The following is a 20,777-nucleotide window of genomic DNA, read 5'->3' on the forward strand; positions in this document are numbered from 1 at the left end:
CACCTACCATACTACTGGTCGGCCAAGAAGATTGGAAAACATGTCAAGTCGACCCAAGTTGGATGAGGGTCATTTACCACAAAGGAAAGAGAGTATAAGTAAGATGAAGGGTCATTCGAACAAGGAATTCGAACTAAGTAAGTCAACCAATATCACAGAATGCACTTGGAAACCTATGATATCACAAAAACAAGAAATTCACACCAAGAGTAGGAAAGAGACATAGAAAATGTGACAGACAAGTTGAGGCTCGCCTAGTGAGATTGAAAAATTGTTAGAGTTAAGTATTTTGGGTCTGGGCATAATTTTGAGGTTTCTAGTTGGTCGCATTATTTGGGCAGAAGTTGCACTACCCAGCAGGGATAACGACAGGCTACACGACTTGGGAAATACCAACTGGACTAGTCGTTGGTGCAACCAGGCAACTACCACTCACTTGTAAATTGTACATTACACTTGTAAAATATTATTGCAGAATCTTCATATAATATTTGGGGTGAACTGTTGGGAGTTCCCCCCTCCTCCTTATAATTTTTCTATGAATGATATCACATTGTTTTTCTGCATGCATTATGGTTATTGCACATTGAATTTAATTGAAGCTAATGTAATTCCATTGCATATGTAATTGGAAGAAAGCTTAAAATAAAAAATAAGTGTTGGTAGTAGGTGTAGTCTATGTGGAATAAATGCGAAAGATGAAAACTCATCAGTGTCACACAACACTCACAAGTGGACTTAAATTTGTCACAACATGGGATTGTGACACATCGGCTGCCACTATAACATCTAGGTGAAACTGCATAGCCTCAAGCATGACACATGAGTAAATTGAGGATTAAACCTGTGACTCGCATGGCAGCATGAATGCCTTAGTAGTGCATTCATTCACGAATAGGTGACACACCCTAAGGTTACTTCTAATATTATACTTAATTGGATATATGATTTTTCATATATATATATATATATATAGAGAGAGAGAGAGAGAGAGAGAGATTTCATTTATATAATACTTCTTAATTATACTATAGTTTATTATTCTTGACTAAGTGATTTTTCTTTTATTATTCTTTATTTTGTTTAAATTGATGACCCTTTCATTATGTTTTATTATATTTTTTATTCTTTTGTTATTAAAATTTGTTAATTTCTTTAAGATAGTTTAGTAATTAATAAGTTTTTGAACTTTACATAAAAATTCGATGAGTAATTAATATATCATTATTCATCTTATTATGATCCAATACTTTAGAATGTGATTTTTACTGAAATATTTTCTTGAATACAATATGAATCACAAAAGCCTTAATTCAGAGATAATATACACTTATATATCACCAACCCATCTTAAGTGGGGATGCCAAGAGCGGAGAGGAATTAAATCTCCTTTCACTCTAAAAGATGTCTAAATATTGAGAGATTTGATCCATCTTGGTGCTTTTGGTAGTTCCGGAGTTAAGATAGATCTAGGTTGGTTTAATTTCCTCCTTCAAATAAACTATATTCTACATGAAAACCAAGGGTCAATACCATGTGTTCTCATAAACGTGGAGCTCAAAAACTATTAGTAACTTGACCAAGTCAAGTTTACCTTATTATTTATTTTAATTTTAATTTATTCTTGTTTTAACCCCCTTGGTGCTTTTGGTAGTTGCCGAGTTAAGATAGATCTAGGTTGGTTTAGTTTCCTCCTTCGAATAAACTATATTTCACATGAATACCATGGGTCAATACCATGCGTTCTCATAAACCTGGAGCTGAAAAACTACTAGTAACTTGACCAAGTCAAGTTTATCTTATTATTTATTTTAATTTAAAGTTATTTTCGTTTTAACCCTCTTGGTGCTTTTAGTAGTTCTGGAGTTAAGATAGATATAGGTTGGTTTAATTTCCTCCTTCAAATAAACTATATTCCACATGAATACCATGGGTCAATACCATGTGTTCTCATAAACCTGGAGCTCAAAAACTACTAGTAACTTGACCAAGTCAAGTTTACCTTGTTATTTATTTTAATTTTAAGTTATTTTTGTTTTAACCCTCTTGGTGCTTTTAGTAGTTCTGGAGTTAAGATAGATCTATGTTGGTTTAATTTCCTCCAAATAAACTATATTCCACATGAATACCATGGGTCAATACCATGTGTTCTCATAAACCTGGAGTTGAAAAACTACTAGTAACTTGACCAAGTCAAGTTTACCTTATTATTTATTTTAATTTAAAGTTATTTTTGTTTTAACATAAAATAACATAAAATTATTTTATGTTCGACGTTTGAACCTCATTAGTAGATTCATCTTAAAGACCAAAATTATTATTTTATTTAATCAACTAAAATATTATTATTATTTATATTTTTATTAATAAATAAAATAATAATAATAATAATAATTAGTATTAATATTGTTTTATTTAACCTTAATATGTTTGAAACTTTCGCATAAATAACATCTTTTACATACGAAATTAGAAAATACTCCAATACAATTAATTTATTAATATAAACTAATAAATAATAAACTCAAATATTAAAAAGAAAATACACCCACCCACACTACCAATATAATTTATATCTTAATAAATACAAAATGGTAATATTATATCCACTTAACCCTATAAACAAATAGTTCCTCCCCTACTTTACCCACTCATAGTAACAGGAATAAATCATTGTACAACTACCCAATAATAATGGTTTTATATGTAAAATATATTTCCCATAATATGACCTTATTTTAATATATATATATATATATATATTTTGATTTAACTAAATTATTAATTTAATATTATAATGGAATCTTCAACCGTGTCGTTTAAAAATTAAAAGCCAATTATTCACATCTCCACGATGTAAAATTCACAATTGGTTTACATAAATCTACGGAAAACTCAAAGACACGATTAAAGTTTTGACCACATAAATACACCACAATGTCAAAATAAAAACTCAACTGGTTACTCCGTTGCAAAATCCCCGGCATGTTTCAGCTCCAATCATTTCTGACCGTCTCAAAATAAACAGGTCAAACCCCCTCCCATTTCTTTTGCTATTCAAACCCCTCTCCGTATGTTCTTTTTATTTGGAATGTTATAAATTTGTTATACACTGATCCTTGGCTTTAGTTAGTCTGCTATTAGCATTTTGAAAATGAAGGATTCTTTTCGTTGGAAAGAATTGCCGCAGGATATACAGGAGAAAGTATTGGCAAGACTCCCTCTCCGATGCACTGGTAGATTTCGCAGTGTGTGTAAAAAATGGAATAACCTGCTTTCGTCCACAAGATTTGTAACAACGCTATGGGCCCAAACGCCTGCAAACAGAAACCCATGGCTCGTTGCCCTTTGTTGGCTCAATGTCGTTGAATTTTGTCCGTCATACAACTTCACCACGAAGACATGGGAGAAGCCCTTCTCATTTTCCTTCCTACAGGAGAAGGCAGCTGCTATAGGCGGGGGTTTTCGTGTCGGACTTTGTTATATGTCATCAGGCGCAGGTCTATGTATAGTGGATCTAATGCCAGTAAGTTTAAGAATTGAAACATTGCCCAGAGAAGAAAATTTTCTTTGCAACCCAATAACACGAACATTTCTGAAACTTCCGAATATCCCATCCAGGAAGAGCATAGGCATAATGGAAGGGGAGGGAAACACCTACAAAATTGTGGCGATCAGTGAGTCGCGTGATGGCGGGCATATGAGAGTGTCCATTTATGATCCCTCTCAAAAGATCTGGACAATGGTCGGACAACTGCCCAACAATTTGAAAGTAGCTGAAGGAAGAATGGTTGCCTCCAAGAGTTCTGTCTATTGTTTGGTGTGTATGGAAAGCTACGGGTATGCCATTGTGGGCTTCAATATCGGAGATGGCACGTCCAATATAATACCGTTGCCGAAATTGATTGAAGATAGCAACCCTCAGCTTTTCACCTGTCGAGGGCGGCTGCTACTTGTGGGATACGTCCACATCGACGGTCAAGTTGAAGTGCACGATGAGCATGAGTTCCAGGAGCAGTTTCTTATTTGGGAATTACAGGAGAATATGGCTTCTTCCTCCAATTCCTCTCCCTCTTCATGTTCATGCTGGAAGGAGATTGCAAAGATGCCTTCATCAGTTTGCAAGAAGCTGAGTGGTAATATGATCACAAATTGGCTCTACTGTCTTAAGTGCGTAGGAGCAGGGGATTACGTGGTTTTCTCCCTAGTTTCAAGAAATGAGATTTTCTATTATGATTTGACCCAGCAGTTATGGGGATCTTTTCGTTTGCAATCAGCGAGTAACCGTGCGGGTCTCTTTGCGTTTGAACCAAGGCCCGATGTGAAGGTAGAGTAATCCTAACCCTAAAAGGATAGACTAGAATTGCTAGTCCGTCTAATATGGCTGGATTGAGACTCAAGAGTTTTCCTAATTTTATTATGCATTAGTCTGATGGATCGCTAGTTTGTAAGGATTAGGGTTGTAGTTGTAAATTGCCTCTAAGGTCAGAACATTGAATTTGTTTGGTTGTCCTTCAAGTTTATAACCCTTATGTTGTTTGGACGGACTTAGTTTGTTTTGTGGTGTCTTTGAGGTGCATGTTGAAGACAAGTTATTGTGTACTGTAATGGTTTTGCTTGCTGTTAGAATCGTTTTGATATTTATTATTATGATGTTGAGTATTTATGAAATACTAATTTTCAGTGGGATGCCAACTTATATTGTAAGAATAAATGTTGGTTTACTTGTTTGGCTTTCTTTGTCATTGTAATTTCTGGCTGATAAGTGTTAAAGGTGGTTTATGTTGACACAATTGTTATTTATGTTATATGTTAATTATTGTTCTAAGTTGTATTTAGAATTTCTTGTGGTGCATTTTCAAGATCGCACATAATGTGGTTTTCGTTAATATTTAGAGCTTCTTGTCATGCATTTTCAAGATTTCACATAATGTGGTTTTTGTTAATATGTATCAATGATTTTTTTGAAAAGATTACTCGATTCAGTTAATTTGTGAAGGGTTATGGATTTGATGGTTCCATTATCTTGTGATTTCAATACCATGTTATTTTTCATTATAATTGTTTTCGATGATTATCTTTATGAAAATTAAGTTTCATAGTTTGCATTGTTGAGTTTCACATTGGTTGTAGATAAATAATAAATGATCAATTTCAATATCAACACAAATGTTTGTAATTGTATAATGTTACCCAACTTTTTTGGGGAGGGAGAGACGGGAAGGGAAAGACATCTCTACATTATTATGAAAATTAAGTTTCATAGTTTGCATTGTTGAGTTTCACATTGGTTGTAGATAAATAATAAATGATCAATTTCAATATCAACACAAATGTTTGTAATTGTATAATGTTACCCAACTTTTTTGGGGAGGGAGAGACGGGAAGGGAAAGACATCTCTACATTACATTAGTGTAAAAATTCAACCTTTTTTAAAAGTAGGTTAACTAATATTCTGTTCATATAAATGGATAGTTGGACAAAAAGCTTGCTCAATCATGAACAATCAACCTTCAGGAGCTTGAGTTTTTCAATATTGCTTGCTTTGTTTTCCAAGGCCAGATGAATGTCATCCTCAGGTGTGGAGTTTTGACCGTGGAGACAACAGAATCGAAACTATGAGATGGCATACGTTTTTGTTTTAGGTGTAGGAAAGCACCACTGTATATAAATTTCATATTTCAAAAAGTAGTATGTAAATTTCATATTTCAAAAAGTAGTATTTTTGAGATAGGTGTCTATGAAAAAATCTATGGAAATTAGTTATGTGGTTTTATATTTCAAAAAGTAGTATGTAAATTTCATATTTCAAAAAGTAGTATTTTTGAGACAGGTGTCTATGAAAAAATTGTTGTCTATGGAAATTAGTTATGTGGTTTCTTCGATTACCTGTTCAAGCTCATACTTCTTTTCTGGCTTGCTTGGGGAGCACATGTAGTTACAATGGAATATAGGTTTTGAGTGTCCACAAAAATCTAAGAGTGGCAAGGGTACGTTTTAACTTAGATGACAATCTAGGGCCTCCATAGGAAACTAATAAATAATATAATCTCACTGCTTAGAGTGGCTCTATTGACACCATAACCCTGGTTTCTAATAGAATAAAACCCTAATTTCAAAGAATGCAAAAAACATCAAACAAATGATATTACCATTTTCAAGAGGAGTATGTTGGAAATAATAATCCCAACCATCGAAATAAACAACCTGACAGCAGTGATACTTGTCAGAAGTATCTGACAGCAGCCAGTATGTTGGAAATAATAATCCCAACCACCGAAATAAACAACCTAACAGCAGTGATACTTGTCAGAAGTATCTGGCTGAGCAGCCAGTATGTTGGAAATAATAAACAACATGACAACAATGATACTTGTCAGAAGTATCAACAGCCATACTTGTCAAACATATTTTTTGAAGGTTGCGTCTCTGTTTGAAGATGGAAGGACTGAAGCCAGGTGTGAACCATTCTCAAATGTACCAAAGAATTTAAAGTAGTCAATGTACTTTGGTAAATAGATATGGGCAAGCATTTATTCAGAAAATATTGCCCACACTCGAGAAACACATGCCTGATTCTGATCACACTCAACAACAACATCATATTAATTTCTCTCTCTCATGAATTAAATGTAAAATTGTATGTTGAGTTATATATGAATGTAAAAGTCATTTTGTAATGGGTTAGAGAGAAAGAGAGCCCAAGTCTCAGCAAATATTGCCCACACTCCAGAAACACATGCCTGATTCTGATCACACTCAACAACAACATCATATTAATTTCTCTCTCTCATGAATTAAATGTAAAATTGTATGTTGAGTTATATATGAATGTAAAAGTCATTTTGTAAAGGGTTAGAGAGAAAGAGAGCCCAAGTCTCTGGGGAGAAAATGGTGGAGCAAATTTTGGTGGGCGTGTGAAAACAACAGTTACAGTATTTTACTGTGTGTTATTCCTACGAAATTTTAGTTTTTACTTAGTAAATGAGCCGCAACCTCATGTGAATGTGTTTTCATGTTTTAGAAGATAATACTAAGTTTTTATTGTGTTGCTCCAAACCTACTTTGTCATTTTTTCGCTGAGTAAATATTATTTATAATTCTCTGAAATAGCAACACAGTGCACGAAATCCAAGTATGTGAAATAGCTTCATGGAAATCAGCTCAGCTTTGGCCTCTGCCCTTTGTGAAAATTAAATTTACTAAATATTTCTAACTTGGTATCAGAGTTACTAACATTGAAAATTGTTTGGAGGGCATATTGTTTTTTAGCATATTTACGAGCAAGGAGAGTTTTTTTTTAGATTATTGGGCTATTACAATGAAGGCCTTGTTTTCTTCTCAAGACATTTGAGATTTGATGGAGAATGGTTTTCAAGAACTAGCAGATGCAACATCATACATTGCCTTATCTCAACAAGAAAATGACTTGTTAAGGGACAAAGGACAGTTCATGAAAGTATTTTCCTAAGGGTTGCAACAGCAATGAAGTCCAAGCAAGTATGGGACACCCTCTAGACTGCCTACCAAGGCATGACAAAAGTGAAGACAACAAAGCTAGCAAGTATGGGACACCCTCTAGACTGCCTACCAAGGCATGGCAAAAGTGAAGACAACAAAGCTGGAAATGTTGAGGAGAGATTTTGAAACACTTTGTATGAAAGAGTCTGAGAATATAGACTCATTTTTTACACATGTAAGTGGGCTGGTTACTCAAATCAGGTCTCATGGTGAGACATTTGAGGAAAGAAGAATAGTTGAAAAAGTTTTGAGAAGTTTTCCAGCAAGGTTTAAAGCCATTGTTGTGGCCATAGAAGTGACAAAGGATCTCTCGCAGTTCTCAGTGGATGAGCTTAATGCATCACTGATTTCTCATGAACATAGACTGAATAGAGAAGCAAGCTCCTAATTGGAGCATGCCTTCAAGACACAAGTATCATTTAGTCAAGGTTGAGGCAGAGGAAGATCATATGCTACAGGAAGAGGAAGAAGCCCACACAGAGCTGGATGAAGCATCCCTTCAAGCTCAAATGGAAGAGGCAGCAATAAAAATCCAAGTCAAGGCCCTAGTGAAAATCAAGCACGAGGTCAGAGGTATGATAAATCTCAAGTTCAATGTCATTATGCAAATGAATGTAGAAAGAAGCAATATGACATTAGTAACAAACCAAGTGTAAATTTCACAAGAGAAAATCATAACCATGATAGCATGTGTTTAGCTTGTAATATAGCACAAGAAAAATAAAGTGATATATGGTATCTAGATTCAGGGTGTAGCAACCACATGACAGGAAACATAGAAATGTTTTCTGATCTAGATGAAAGTGTGAAATTTGAAGTGAAATTAGGGACTGATAGCAAAGTCTTTGTCATGGGAAAAGGAAGAGTTAATATCCTAACAAAGAAGGGCGAGAAGAAATACATCTCAAATGTTTACTTTGTCCCCGTTCTGAAACATAATCTCATGAGCATTGGATAGCTCATGTAGAAAGGCTACAATGTCTTCTTCAAAAATGATGTGTGCACAATTTTGGATAGGCCTCCAAGTAGACAGCTGATTGCAAAGGTTCAGATGACAAACAATAGAATGTTTCCCCTAAAAATAATATCAGATTTGCAAAAGAAGGTGCACAAGCACAACTATTTATGAACTCACAAGAAGATGGAAGAAAAGAAGCAGTTGTCACACAAGTAAACTTTCAAGCAGAGGTAAAAGATGAAAACTAGTTATGGCACTTGAGATTTGGACATCTCAACTTTGGAGGTTTGAATTTGCTGCATAAGAAAGACATGGTGAAGGGTTTACCACTCATAGAAAAACCAAACAACATATGTGAAGGATGTATCTTGGGCAAGAAATATAGAGAGACATTTCCAGCAGGAAAGTCAGTGAGGGAAAAGGCACCTTTGGAAGTTGTCCACTCATATCTATGTGGACCAATGCACACACCATCAATTGGTGGCAACCACTATGTATTGACCTTCATAGATGACTGCATAAGGAAGACATGGGTCTTTCTCCTAAAACAGAAAAGTGAAGTATTTGAATGCTTTCGTGAATATAAGGCTCTTGTTGAAAAGCAAAGTGGACACTACATCAAAGTCCTTAGGACTGACAGAGGTGGAGAATACATCTCAAATGACTTCCTTCAATTTTGCAGGGAGAATGAAATTCACAAGCAATTTACAACAAGATATACACCGCAGCAAAATGGTGTGGCAGAAAGGAAGAATAGGACCATTATGGAGATGGCAAGGAGTACGTTGAAGGCAAAGCATTTTCCAAATGACTATTGGGCTGAAGTTGTCGCTTGTGCAACATATATCTTAAATAGATGTCCAACCAAAAGTGTCCAGAACATTGTTCCTGAAGAGGCATGGAGTGGAAGAAAACAAAATGTCACTCACATGAAAGTTTTTGGATGTGTGGCGTATGCAAATGTCCTGGATAAGTTAAAGAAGAAGTTGGACAACAAGGGGGAGAAATGTATATTTGTTGGATACAGTGATGAATTCAAGGCATACAAGCTCTATAATCCATCAAACAAGAAGGTCATAATCAACATAGATGTGCAGCTCATAGAAGAGGAAGCATGGGATGGAAGTTTAGAGAAGACAATCAATGTCAAAGCATGTATATCACATGAGGACAGAGAGGGACTAACAGCAGCAAATAATTCCTCAACACTGACTCCCTCTACTCCTATTCAAGCACAACAAAGTAGGTAGCAAGCAACGCCATCAAAAAATAATAGGACAGTTTCACACAACCAAGCATGTGCTTCTCCAAGCACACCGCGAAGTGCGACACCAAATGACATGTCAAGCCCATCTTCAACAAGCATAAGAAGGCCAAAATTCAGAACTTTAAATGAAATTTATGAGCATGATGAAGTTGATAGTAGCGCAGGTATGAATTCCTTATTTGCATTATTTTGTCATGTAGATGACCTAATCCACTTTGAAGATGCAATCAAAGAAGAAAGGTGGGTTGCGACAATGGAGGAAGAAATAGAAGCAATAGAAAGGAATGAAACATGGGAGTTGGTGAGCCTTCCGAAAGGAAAACATGTCATTGGAGTGAAGTGGGTCTATAAGACCAAAAGCAACATTGAGGGAAATATTGAAAGGCACAAAAAAGGCTAGTTGTCAAAGGATACAAGCAATAGCATGGAAGAGATTACGCGGAGACATTCGCGCTAGTCGTGTGAATGGAGACAATGCACGCAGTTGTGGCAATTGTCACGTAACACAAATGGAGAGTGTATCAAATGGATGTAAAATCAACATTCTTAAATGGAGTGTTGAAAGAGGAAGTATATGTCGCACAACTACCTAGTTACGAGATTGAAGGCTAAGAAGACAAAGTATATCAGTTGAGGAAAGCTCTTTATGGGTTGAAGCAAGCACCGCGCGCATGGTATAACAGGGTAGATGCTTACTTGTTGGACAATGGTTTTGACAAATGTGATGGTGAGCCTACTCTCTACATCAAATAGAGTGAAGGTAAGATTCTCATTGTCGTCTTATATGTAGATGATTTGATTTTTACAAGCAGTGATGATTTCCTCATCGTTGATTTCAAACAAGTCATGAAGAGTGAATTTGAAATGACTGACTTGGGATTGTTAAGATATTTTTTGGGCATAGAAGTGAAGAAAACATAAAATGACACTTTTATCTCTCAAGCAAAGTATGTGGCAGAAATTTTGGAGAGGTTTAAAATGTAGAACAACAAGTCTGCACCAACTCCAATTGTCATAGGGTTGAAGTTGAGCAAAGAAGATTGAAGCAGCAATGTCAATCCAACATTATACAAAAGTATGATAGACAGCTTGATGTATTTGACTGCCATTAGGCCAGATATAATGTATGCAGTAAGTTTGGTGTCAAGGTTCATGGAGACACCCAAGGAGACACATTGGCAAGCAGCGAAAGGGATTCTGAGGTATGTCAATGGGACAAAACAATATGGTGTTTTGTACACAGCAACAAGTGATTTCAGGTTGGTTGGTTACACTGACAGTGATTAGGCAGGCAGTATCGATGATAGAAAAAGCACATCAGGATATGTTTTTCATTTGGGTTCTGGAGCCATTTCATGGACCTCCAAGAAGCAACTAATAGTTTCAATGTCAACATCAGAAGCTGAATATGTCGCAGCAACAAAAACAATGTGTCAGGCAATTTGGATGAGAAGGATGTTGAGGGATCTTCGTCATGACCAAGAGGGTGTGACAACTATTCTCTACGACAACACCTCAGCAATTACATTGTCAAAGAATTCTTTCTTGCACAAGAGGACCAAGCATATTGATGCTAAATATCATTTTATTAGAGAGTTGATTAACAGTGATGAAATTGTGTTGCAACACTGCAGGTCACAGGAACAATTTGCTGACATCTTCACAAAGCCATTGACATGTGAAAGTTTTGTTTATCTCAGATACTAATTGGGAATTGTAAATGGTGGCAATTGTGATTAAAGGGGAGTGTTGGAAATAATAATCCCAACCACTACAATAAACAGCATGACAACAACAATACTTGTCGCATGTATTTTTTGCAAGTTGTGTCTTTGTTTGAAGATGGATATATATCTTAAAGTAGTCTAAATTAAATGCATTACGTTTTCAATCACTCACCTGGAAAAAAAAATGTCACTTTCTTCATAAAAATAATGCAGCTCTACGCTCAGGATCACAACCAAAGATAGCATCCAAAGAGCGTATATCCAGTGAAAATTGTGAATTTTCATCAGGTAGGATATTGTCAGAGGTTCACCTTATATACTACGATAGTGTAAAATATTTACCCCGATTTACTATGTTGTGTAACATGGCCTTCCTTCTACCATTAACGCAGAAACAAGCCATGAGAACAAAAACTGAACTGTCTCTACAGATTTCATTATTTCCAACTGCAATGGATGCAACGATAAAAATATATGTAGCGCTAGACATTAGGGTGCAATTATAGGAAATAAGGTAGAAAACATTGTCAAGGGTGCAATTATAGGATATAAGGTAGAAAACATTGTCAATGAGTTCCAGTGTGCCTTATGGTGTATATATATATAGCTTTCATCCCTTGAATTGAATAAAAGTCGGAGCAAAGATAGTAAAATGAAACTCAAAACTATTACTACGAAAACTATTACGTGATTAAGGTATGCTATTTAGCTAGAAAAGATACAATTGCTAACTTATTTTACAGCATTTAAAAGCTTGGAAATATTAGCATATTTTAGATCAGTAAAAAGTTTTGAATTTATAGTGAATGAACGCTTTGTCAAGAGATTTATGAATGAATGAATGAATGCATGTTTTTTTTGCAGTAGATTCTTGGTTGAATCTTTTTTCTTTTAGTAATTTTATTTAAATTAATCGATTTAATTTAGGGTTCAAATTATGAGGGGTAAATTACTTAATTTAAATAAGATTGAATTAAATAGTTTAGATTTATGTTAATTCTGGATCTATCTAAAGCTGAAAGGGATCAAATTTATTGAGATGCAAGCTTTTTTTAGAGTACAAAGAGATTTGATCCCTCTCTTGGCTTGGTAGATCTATAGTTAATAGAGATCTAAATTGATGTAATTTAAATTCATGAATAAATGTCTTTTTAAAAATTAACATTATTTAAACCTTGATAGTATGAGTAACTCTTGTCTTATATTTGACTATCCTGTTATGTATTTGAAATTCAAGAAAAGATGCTTTCCTCAAGGTTGTCATTATCTAAACCTTGATTGTTTGAGAGGGTGAACACAAACATGAAGTTTGTGAGGCATATAGAATGGTAAGTCCCACATCATACAACTTTCCATTAGATAGCAATCGTGATACGGTCTCTTTAACCCAAAACACTTGCATTGGTTCCATTGAAAGAACAATTGTGCCTTTTTCCTTAATATCTAGTAAGAGTTGTCTTGCCTGTTAGGTTGTGATGGCAGAATATAGTATGTATTCTGAGTAGGTTTTTAACCATTTTTATTGCATGGTGCCATATCTCATAGATTCTCATGATATATAATCTCTATTATATCTAAGTGTAAAGGTTGTATTATTTAGTTTAATGATTCGTTCATTATAATGGTATTCATTAACTTTACTAATTTGTGATTAAGACGGTATAAGTTCGGATTAATGACAATCTCTATCACTCCTTTTTCCCTCTCTTTTTATGCCTTTTACTATTAAAGGCCCTAAAGTGGTTAGGATTAGAGCTACATGGCTGATCCAACACAATCTTTTCTCACTATTATTTGATCTAATCCATTATGAATCATACCTCCCCTATTTGGAGGTGTTTTGTGCCCAAAATTTAAATAATTCTAGTACTTGAATGACTGCTCAATGTTGAGCTCTGGTGCTAGTTTTAGTTGGGTCTCTTGGCTCTAAAATGTGATGGGGTCTTGTTCAACCTCCTTTCCTAGCTCTCCTTAGGGTTTTTTTTCTCTGTTCAAGCTGTATGCTCTTGCTAAACATCTCATTAACCTTTTTCTTTGGTCCTTATTAACTTTGCTAGGTCTCCACATTTTTTCCTTCAAATTGTATTGGTCATAGTTAAACAAATCCTTGGTGTCTATGACAACAAAATCTCGCACTTCTAAAGATAATGTCCAAAAGCTCAAGTGTGAGATTCACTACACATCACGGGGGATATTGTCACTTGACGTAACTTCTTCTCGCTTTTAGCCAGATTTCCTTTGGATCAAGGAGAATTCTCCTTGTAGATCATAGAAATCTAATGTACGAGTTAAGCCAAGTCAAGAGCTCTCCAAGGCATCTACTTCACACTTCACAGACCAAAGGATCCGATTAATTTGGGTTTAGGTGGTAGATAGGATTGTTAGGCTTATTTAAGGTGATTAGAGTTTGGATTGAATGGATATGTCCCAAAGCATTCTCAACCATAAGATTCCGTAGAGAGTGGAACCATAGAAAAACAACATCAATGACTTGCAAAAGGTATAAGGTGATAGAGAATGAATGATCAATGCCTTAGCTTATCAATGAAATTTTGGGCATATGGATTGAGTGGGAAAAGTTTCCAAGAGAGATGATGCATGAGATTCACAAGACAATATTGTGCAATGAGGGAGCTAAATGAAGGAATCTCACCTTGTGAATCATGAATCTAGGTAAAAAATAATTTGAGAGCTAAACGAAGGTCTCCTACCCTTTTTAACCTAGGAGACTCAATTTTTGAGATAAATGAAAAGAGAAAGAGGAAAACAAAGGTCTCTTACTAATTAAACCTTTTGACCATGAAAACCAAGATACTTTTTATTTCTTTTAAATTTTGCACAAGTAACCCCCAATCTCCTCCACATGAACATGTAGGTCCATAGTGATTATATTTCCAAATAAACCATAGGTAAATATCTCACTGTTGTTCTGTATTTCCTTGGAAAACGAATAGGCTTTTGAACCATGTGGACTCACCAAGTGATCTTGTAGGTTTGCCCAACCTTCTTGTATTTAAGGCCACTTAAAAAATATGGAAAAGTTGGCTCCAATTAAATCAGAATGTAGATCCATGTAGGTCAGTCCCACGTCCATTATAGGTCATCCAATCAAGTTTTGTTCCATGTTCAAATGTGTGTGTATATTTTCTCCAAAGAAAACAAGTTGTAATGTTATTAAGATATAAAATTACATATAATAGAATCTAGATGTCATGCATAATATGTTTTTGGTATAGGGCCCCCCTTATGATTCTTCGGAATGCTAGAATGTTATGAAACCAACTCACAAAAAGATAGAAAAGACATATTAAAGGATTAGAATTCAACCTCTTCGAGGGGGCAACCTTCTTTGCATTACACAAATGAACAATTCTTGGATGATACAAATGCCAAAACCTCCTTTCTATATATAGGAGTCTAAGGGGTCACAATATAACCAAGCTCACCTAACAATAATAATATAAAGGCACAAAAATAACAATAGTGGGATTCTATGGGGCACAATAATAACAATAAGGGATACAATGACAATAGTAATGGGGGAATAACTAGTATTATAGGGACATAACATGACCCTCTCCTTCAAAAAAGTGTTGTCCTCAACACTTGAGTAGTTCTAGATGCTTATGTATAAAATTATCATCCTTCCATGTGGAATCTTCAACGTGTAAGTTCTTCCACTTGATGAGATACTCTGAAATTGATCGATTTCGTAGCTTTCGAGTTCTTGTTTCTTTGGCAGCGTCAGGTTCCAATATGATTTTTCCTTCCTCGTTAAGTTCTGGAGATATTGTTTGAACTAGAACCTTATCACCTATAACCTTCTTTAAGCATGAAACATGGAAAACTGGGTGCACTTGGGAAGTTGCAGGAAGCTCGAATTTGTATGCCATAGTACCTATCTTTTTGCAACACCTTGTACAAACCATAATACTTTGGTGATAATTTATTATCCTTCTTAGCTTTCTTGAGGGACATTTGTTTATATGGTTGTAGCCGTAGGAATACCCAATCAACTACATCAAAATTTCTTTCGTTGTGATGTTGATTTGTCTGTTGTTTCATTCTATTCTGCGCCAAGGTGAGGTTATCCTTTAAGAGTTGGATAACTTGTTTTTGATGCTCGATGTGATCTTCTACAGCTTGAACCTTAGATTTCTCTCTTAAATATGATGTTATGGATGGTGGATGATATCCATAAAGTGCCATAAATGGGGTCATTTTTGTTGCAATATGGTTATACCACCATTCAGCCAGAGGAAACCATTTGACCCATTGTGTTTGTTTATCACATACAAAGCAACAAAGATATCCTTGCAAACATTTGTTTACTATCTTAGTTTTCCCATCAGATTGAGGATGAAAATATGAGATATGATCTAACTGCGTACCAAGACAAGAAAATAATTCTGCCCAAAAATTTCCAATGAAAATGGGATCTCTTTCACTTACAATAATCTTTGGGTTTCCATGTAGCTTTTGAATTATTTCCATAAATGCAGTAGAAACTGTACTCGCTTTAAATGGATGAGATAGTGCATAAAAGTGTGCATACTTGGTAAGTCTTTCAACTACCATCATGATAACACTCTTTCCTTCGGACTTGGGTAAACCTGTGATAAAATCCATTGAAACTTGCTCCCAACATTGGCATGGAATCGATAAAGGTTTTAATAGTCTTGGGGTCTTAGTTGTTTCAACTTTATTTTGTTGGAAAACCCTGTGGTAGATTTTTAGAAATCCTGAGTGCCCTCCTAAGGGAGAGTGTGCAATTCCATAAGAATCTTTTGTTTGAGTCGGGAATTCTTACATAGGTATAACCAATCCTTGTACTATAACAAATCATTTTTCCAACTAAATGTATCAGATGTACTAGGATCTTGTTGTATCTTTTGAATGAGTGCCCACACTCATCATCATTCTTCCATTCTTCCCTTGCTTCATTTATCCAATTTGGTTGGATAATAGAAACAACGCAAAGAAATGCTTCCACATCCTCATCCTTTCTTGAGAGTGCATCTGCCACAACATTTTGCTTCCCTTTTTTGTAGATGATTTCAAAGCCATAGCCCAACATTTTTGTGACCCATTTTTGTTGCTCTTCTAAATATAACCTTTGTTCTAAAAAGTATTTAAGGGTATCATGGTCTGTTTTTACCTTGAAGTGTCTTCCCATTAGGTAGGGTCGCCATTTCTTAAGTGCATGTAGTATTGCTAGCATTTCCTTCTCATAAATAGCTTTGTGTAAATACTTTCCTTTGATTGGATGACTTTCAAAAGCAATGAGTCTTTCTTCTTGCATTAAAACAACACTAATTCCATTTCTTGAGGCATCACATTCCACAATAAAGGTTTTTGTGAAGTCTAGTGTAGCTGAGACTAGTGCTTGGCACATTGCCTCTTTAAGATGTTCAAAGGCCTTTGTTACTTCTCGAGTCCATGAGAATGCATCTTTCTTCAATAATGTTGTTAGAGGTGTTGTTATTATCCCATAATTCTTAGCAAACTTGCGATAATACCCTGTCAACCCGAGAAATCCTCGTAGATGCTTTATGGATGTGGGGATTTTCCATTCCTTAATGGTTTTAATTTTTCTAGGGTCTACCTTAACACCTTCATGAGATACAATATGACCCAGATATTCTACCTCTTGTACTCCAAAGAAACATTTGGATTTTTTTGCATATAATTGTTTCTCCTCCAATAGTTTGAGCACCATGTCAACATGTTGGACATGATCCTTCCAATACTTGTTGTTGATTAGTATATCATCAAAAAATACTAACACAAATTTTCTAAGGAAGGGTTTGAAAATGGAATTCATCAAACCTTGAAATGTAGGAGGTGCATTAGTAAGGCCAAAAGGCATGACCAAAAATTCATAATGACCCTCATGAGTTCTAAATGCTATTTTTGGAATGTATTCAATCTTCATTATGATTTGATGATATCCTGAATGAAGATCCAACTTGGTGAAGTAAATTGATCCATGCAATTCATCCAATAATTCATCAATGATGGGAATGGGAAATTTATCTTTAATAGTGAGCTTGTTGAGCTCCCTATAATCTGGGCACATGCACCATGATCCATCCTTCTTGTGAACCAATACTACTGGAGCAGAGAAAGAACTTTGACTAGGTTGAATTATACCAGCCTCTAGCATTTTTGCAACCATACGTTCAATTTCACTCTTTTGGACATAGGGATATTTGTAAGGCCTGATGTTTGGAAGAACACTTCCTGGAATCAAATTGATAGTATGATCATGATCATGAATAGATGGGAGGCCTTTGGGAGTCTCAAGTACCTTGGAATGATTGTCCAAGACTTTTTGCAGATCTAGAGAAATGGATGATTTCGATGTGGGAACCTCTAGTGAACATAATTGTGCAATTATGCCCCATTGTTGTTTCTTTAGGAGCTTTTTCATTCCGTTAGAGCTCATTATCTTTCTTGGTTTCCCTGTGATACCTCTTAATTCAACCTCCTTTCCTTCTACAGAGAATTTCATGAAAATTTGTTGAAAATTAAAAACTATTGTACCCAAGGATTGTAGCCATGGGACTCCTAGTACAACATCAACACCAACTATTGTAATGGAAAACATTGGGCTATTCAATACATATTCTCCCATGGATAGCTTGATATTATGGCACTTTCTTGAGAAATTTATGGTTCCTCCACTTGCAACCATCACTTGACACTCTGGTGTTGGATATAGGAAGCAATTCAATTCCTTGGCTATCTTACAATGAATAAAATTATGGGTACTTCCTGAATCAATCAACACTATTACATTTTTCTTCTTGATATGCCCTTCTATCTTGATAGTTTGAGGAGTGGTAATTCTAGCCAATGCATTACAAGATATGGTCAGATTCATTTCTTCTTTTTCTAGGGTTTTTTCTTGGTGTATATCCTCTTCTTTTGATTTTTCTTGTTCCTTTTCTTCCTCCTCTTCACAATCTATGTAAAATAATTTCTTCTCGGCACACTTATGACCTTTAGTGTATTTTCTATCACAACTATAACAAAGCCCTTTTGCTCTTTTTTCTTCCAATTGTTGTGGTGTCAACCTTGTAGGTTGTGGATGGCTAGGGGTAGCAACACTTCCATCTTTAAGATTGTGAGTGGTAGGGTCCCTTGTTGCCATAATTTTTCTTTCCATTTTTCTTGCCAGCCCGAATGCCTTCTCCAATGAATCTGGTTCCCAAAGGTGAACCTCATGTTGGATGTTTTCTTTTAAAGTCCCTATGAACACATCAATCCTATGCTTCTCTGGAATATATTTTACCCTTATATTCAATTTCTGGAAGTCCTCAATATGCTCCATCATTGAACACTTTTGTTTGAGATTTATCAATTGGCTAAAAAGAGTGTTGCTTTTGTATGCTCATAATGTGCTATCATTTCATCCGTAAAAATAGCCCAATTGACAATTTGTTTACAAGAGCAAAGCCATCGATACCATACAAACTGATTTGGTTCTAAATATAAAGTTGTAAAGCGTACCTTTTGTGTGTTTTGCACTTTATGGAGATCAAAAAGTTGCTCCATCTGTAGCATCCATGTTCTGGGATCCTTGCCATCAAACTTCCCCATATCAATCTTTGGAACATGATAGTTCTTCGATCCAACATTAGAGTCTATGAAATCATGATTAACATTTATTTGGTTCTCATTATGAGTTTCCTTTACTAACCTTTCGCCATTAGTAAGCATTTACTGTAGAAACTTTGTCAAATTTGTCTTCAAATCTTCCATGCTTGTTTTCAAATTTGTCTTCAAATCATCCATCTTAGCTTCCACGCCGTCCATCTTAGCTTCCACGCCATTCATCTTAGCTTCTACACATTTCTTTAAACCATCCATCTTAGCTTCCACGCCTTTCTTTAAACCATCCATATTAGCTTCTACGTCTTTCTTTAAACCATCCATATTATTTTTTGTTACTTTTTGTGCGAGTGAAGTTTGTTGCACTTGGTCTCGTAGTTTTAATATATCATGTTGCATTTCTTCCTCTTATTCATGAGTATTGATAGAGCTTTCAGGTTGCTTACTAGGTGTTTCCATTTTCTTTCTTCGGCGCATCAATTACCGATAATAATGCTTCACTATGCCCTTTGAATTCCTTCAAACTAATTTTTCCAGCCAAGCTTATGCAAAAATTTAAAAAAACTACACACCTTTTTTCACTTTATAGGAGCTTGATATTGAATCTGATGTATCTCTATAATTTTGGATCTCCCAGGTCTGAAATTTCTTCATGCGATAACCCTCTGAGTAATCTTTCTAACCCTATGAGTCTGATCAAGATTGGATTCTCCAATGAAGAGTTATGCCAAATCTCCCACGATGACTTGTGTATAGACTTGTTCCATAGAGCGAAATTGTATGACATGCAGCGGGTCAGTATTTCAACCTTAGGTTTTGAAAATAGTACCCAAAAGACTACAGTCTGTCCTCTTTCTGCAACTTCTTATGAAAATTCAATCTAATGCTCAGAGAGAAAGTTATGACGATTTTCCCAAGGTGACCTGTTTGGAATGTAATTATGGGGTCTGAAAAAACCCTAATTTCCTCAGATTATATCTCCCAAAATATAGCGAGACAAGATCTGAAATTTGGAGCTAAGGTTCAGAACAATTTCTTTGCAAATGGGGTTTTTGTTAGCTTCTGTAACTTCGTAGAGAAAGCGTTATAGTGAACATTCCACGGGACTTGTTTTAGATGAACTTCTGGAGCTTACAAAAACGCTAACATCCTCAGATCATATCTCCAAACTATAGCGAGACAAGATATGAGATTTGGACCCGAGGTTCAACAAGATTTTGTCTCAAATGGGTTTTTGATTTTTCTTTTGAAATGTCGCAGAAAAAAGGTTATAACGAAAATTTCATGATGACCTGTTTGGAGCAGTGAAACCCTAGAATCCAAACCTTTGTTACCAAATGTAATGAAACCAGCTCACAAAAAAATAGAAAATATAGATCAGTGCATTAGAATTCAACCTCTTCGAGGGGGAAACCTCCTTTACATTGCACAAATGAAAAATTCTTGGATGATACAAATGACAAAACCTCCTTTATATATATAGGAATCTAAGGGGTCACAATATAACCAAGCCGACCTAACAATAATAATATAAAGGCACAAAAATAACAATAGTGGGATTCTATGGGGCACAATAATAACAATAAGGGATACAATGACAATGGTAATGGGGGGATCACTAGTATTATAGGGACCTAACATAGAATCATTAACTTCACTAATTTGTGATTAAGATTGTATATGTCT

General features: G+C 35.3%; 1 protein-coding gene across 1 annotated transcript; it reads left to right on the forward strand.

The window, feature by feature from the left end:
* The first annotated feature begins 3,154 nt into the window (after positions 1 to 3,154).
* LOC149189512 (F-box only protein 6-like) lies at positions 3,155 to 4,336 on the forward strand. Its single transcript, XM_089410257.1, has one exon. The coding sequence runs from the start codon at positions 3,155 to 3,157 to the stop codon at positions 4,334 to 4,336; it is 1,182 nt and encodes a 393-aa protein (XP_089266383.1).
* Positions 4,337 to 20,777: the final 16,441 nt, after the last annotated feature.

This window comes from Pinus tabuliformis, chromosome 3_1 (genome assembly GCF_031772625.1).
Source record: "Pinus tabuliformis cultivar Carrire ecotype Pingquan chromosome 3_1, CPIR1, whole genome shotgun sequence".
Taxonomy (NCBI): Eukaryota; Viridiplantae; Streptophyta; class Pinopsida; order Pinales; family Pinaceae; genus Pinus; species Pinus tabuliformis.

Bases quoted from the DNA above. Each gene is read 5' to 3' on its own strand.
- LOC149189512 (XM_089410257.1), top strand. From the start codon at position 3,155: ATGAAGGATTCTTTTCGTTGGAAAGAATTGCCGCAGGATATACAGGAG.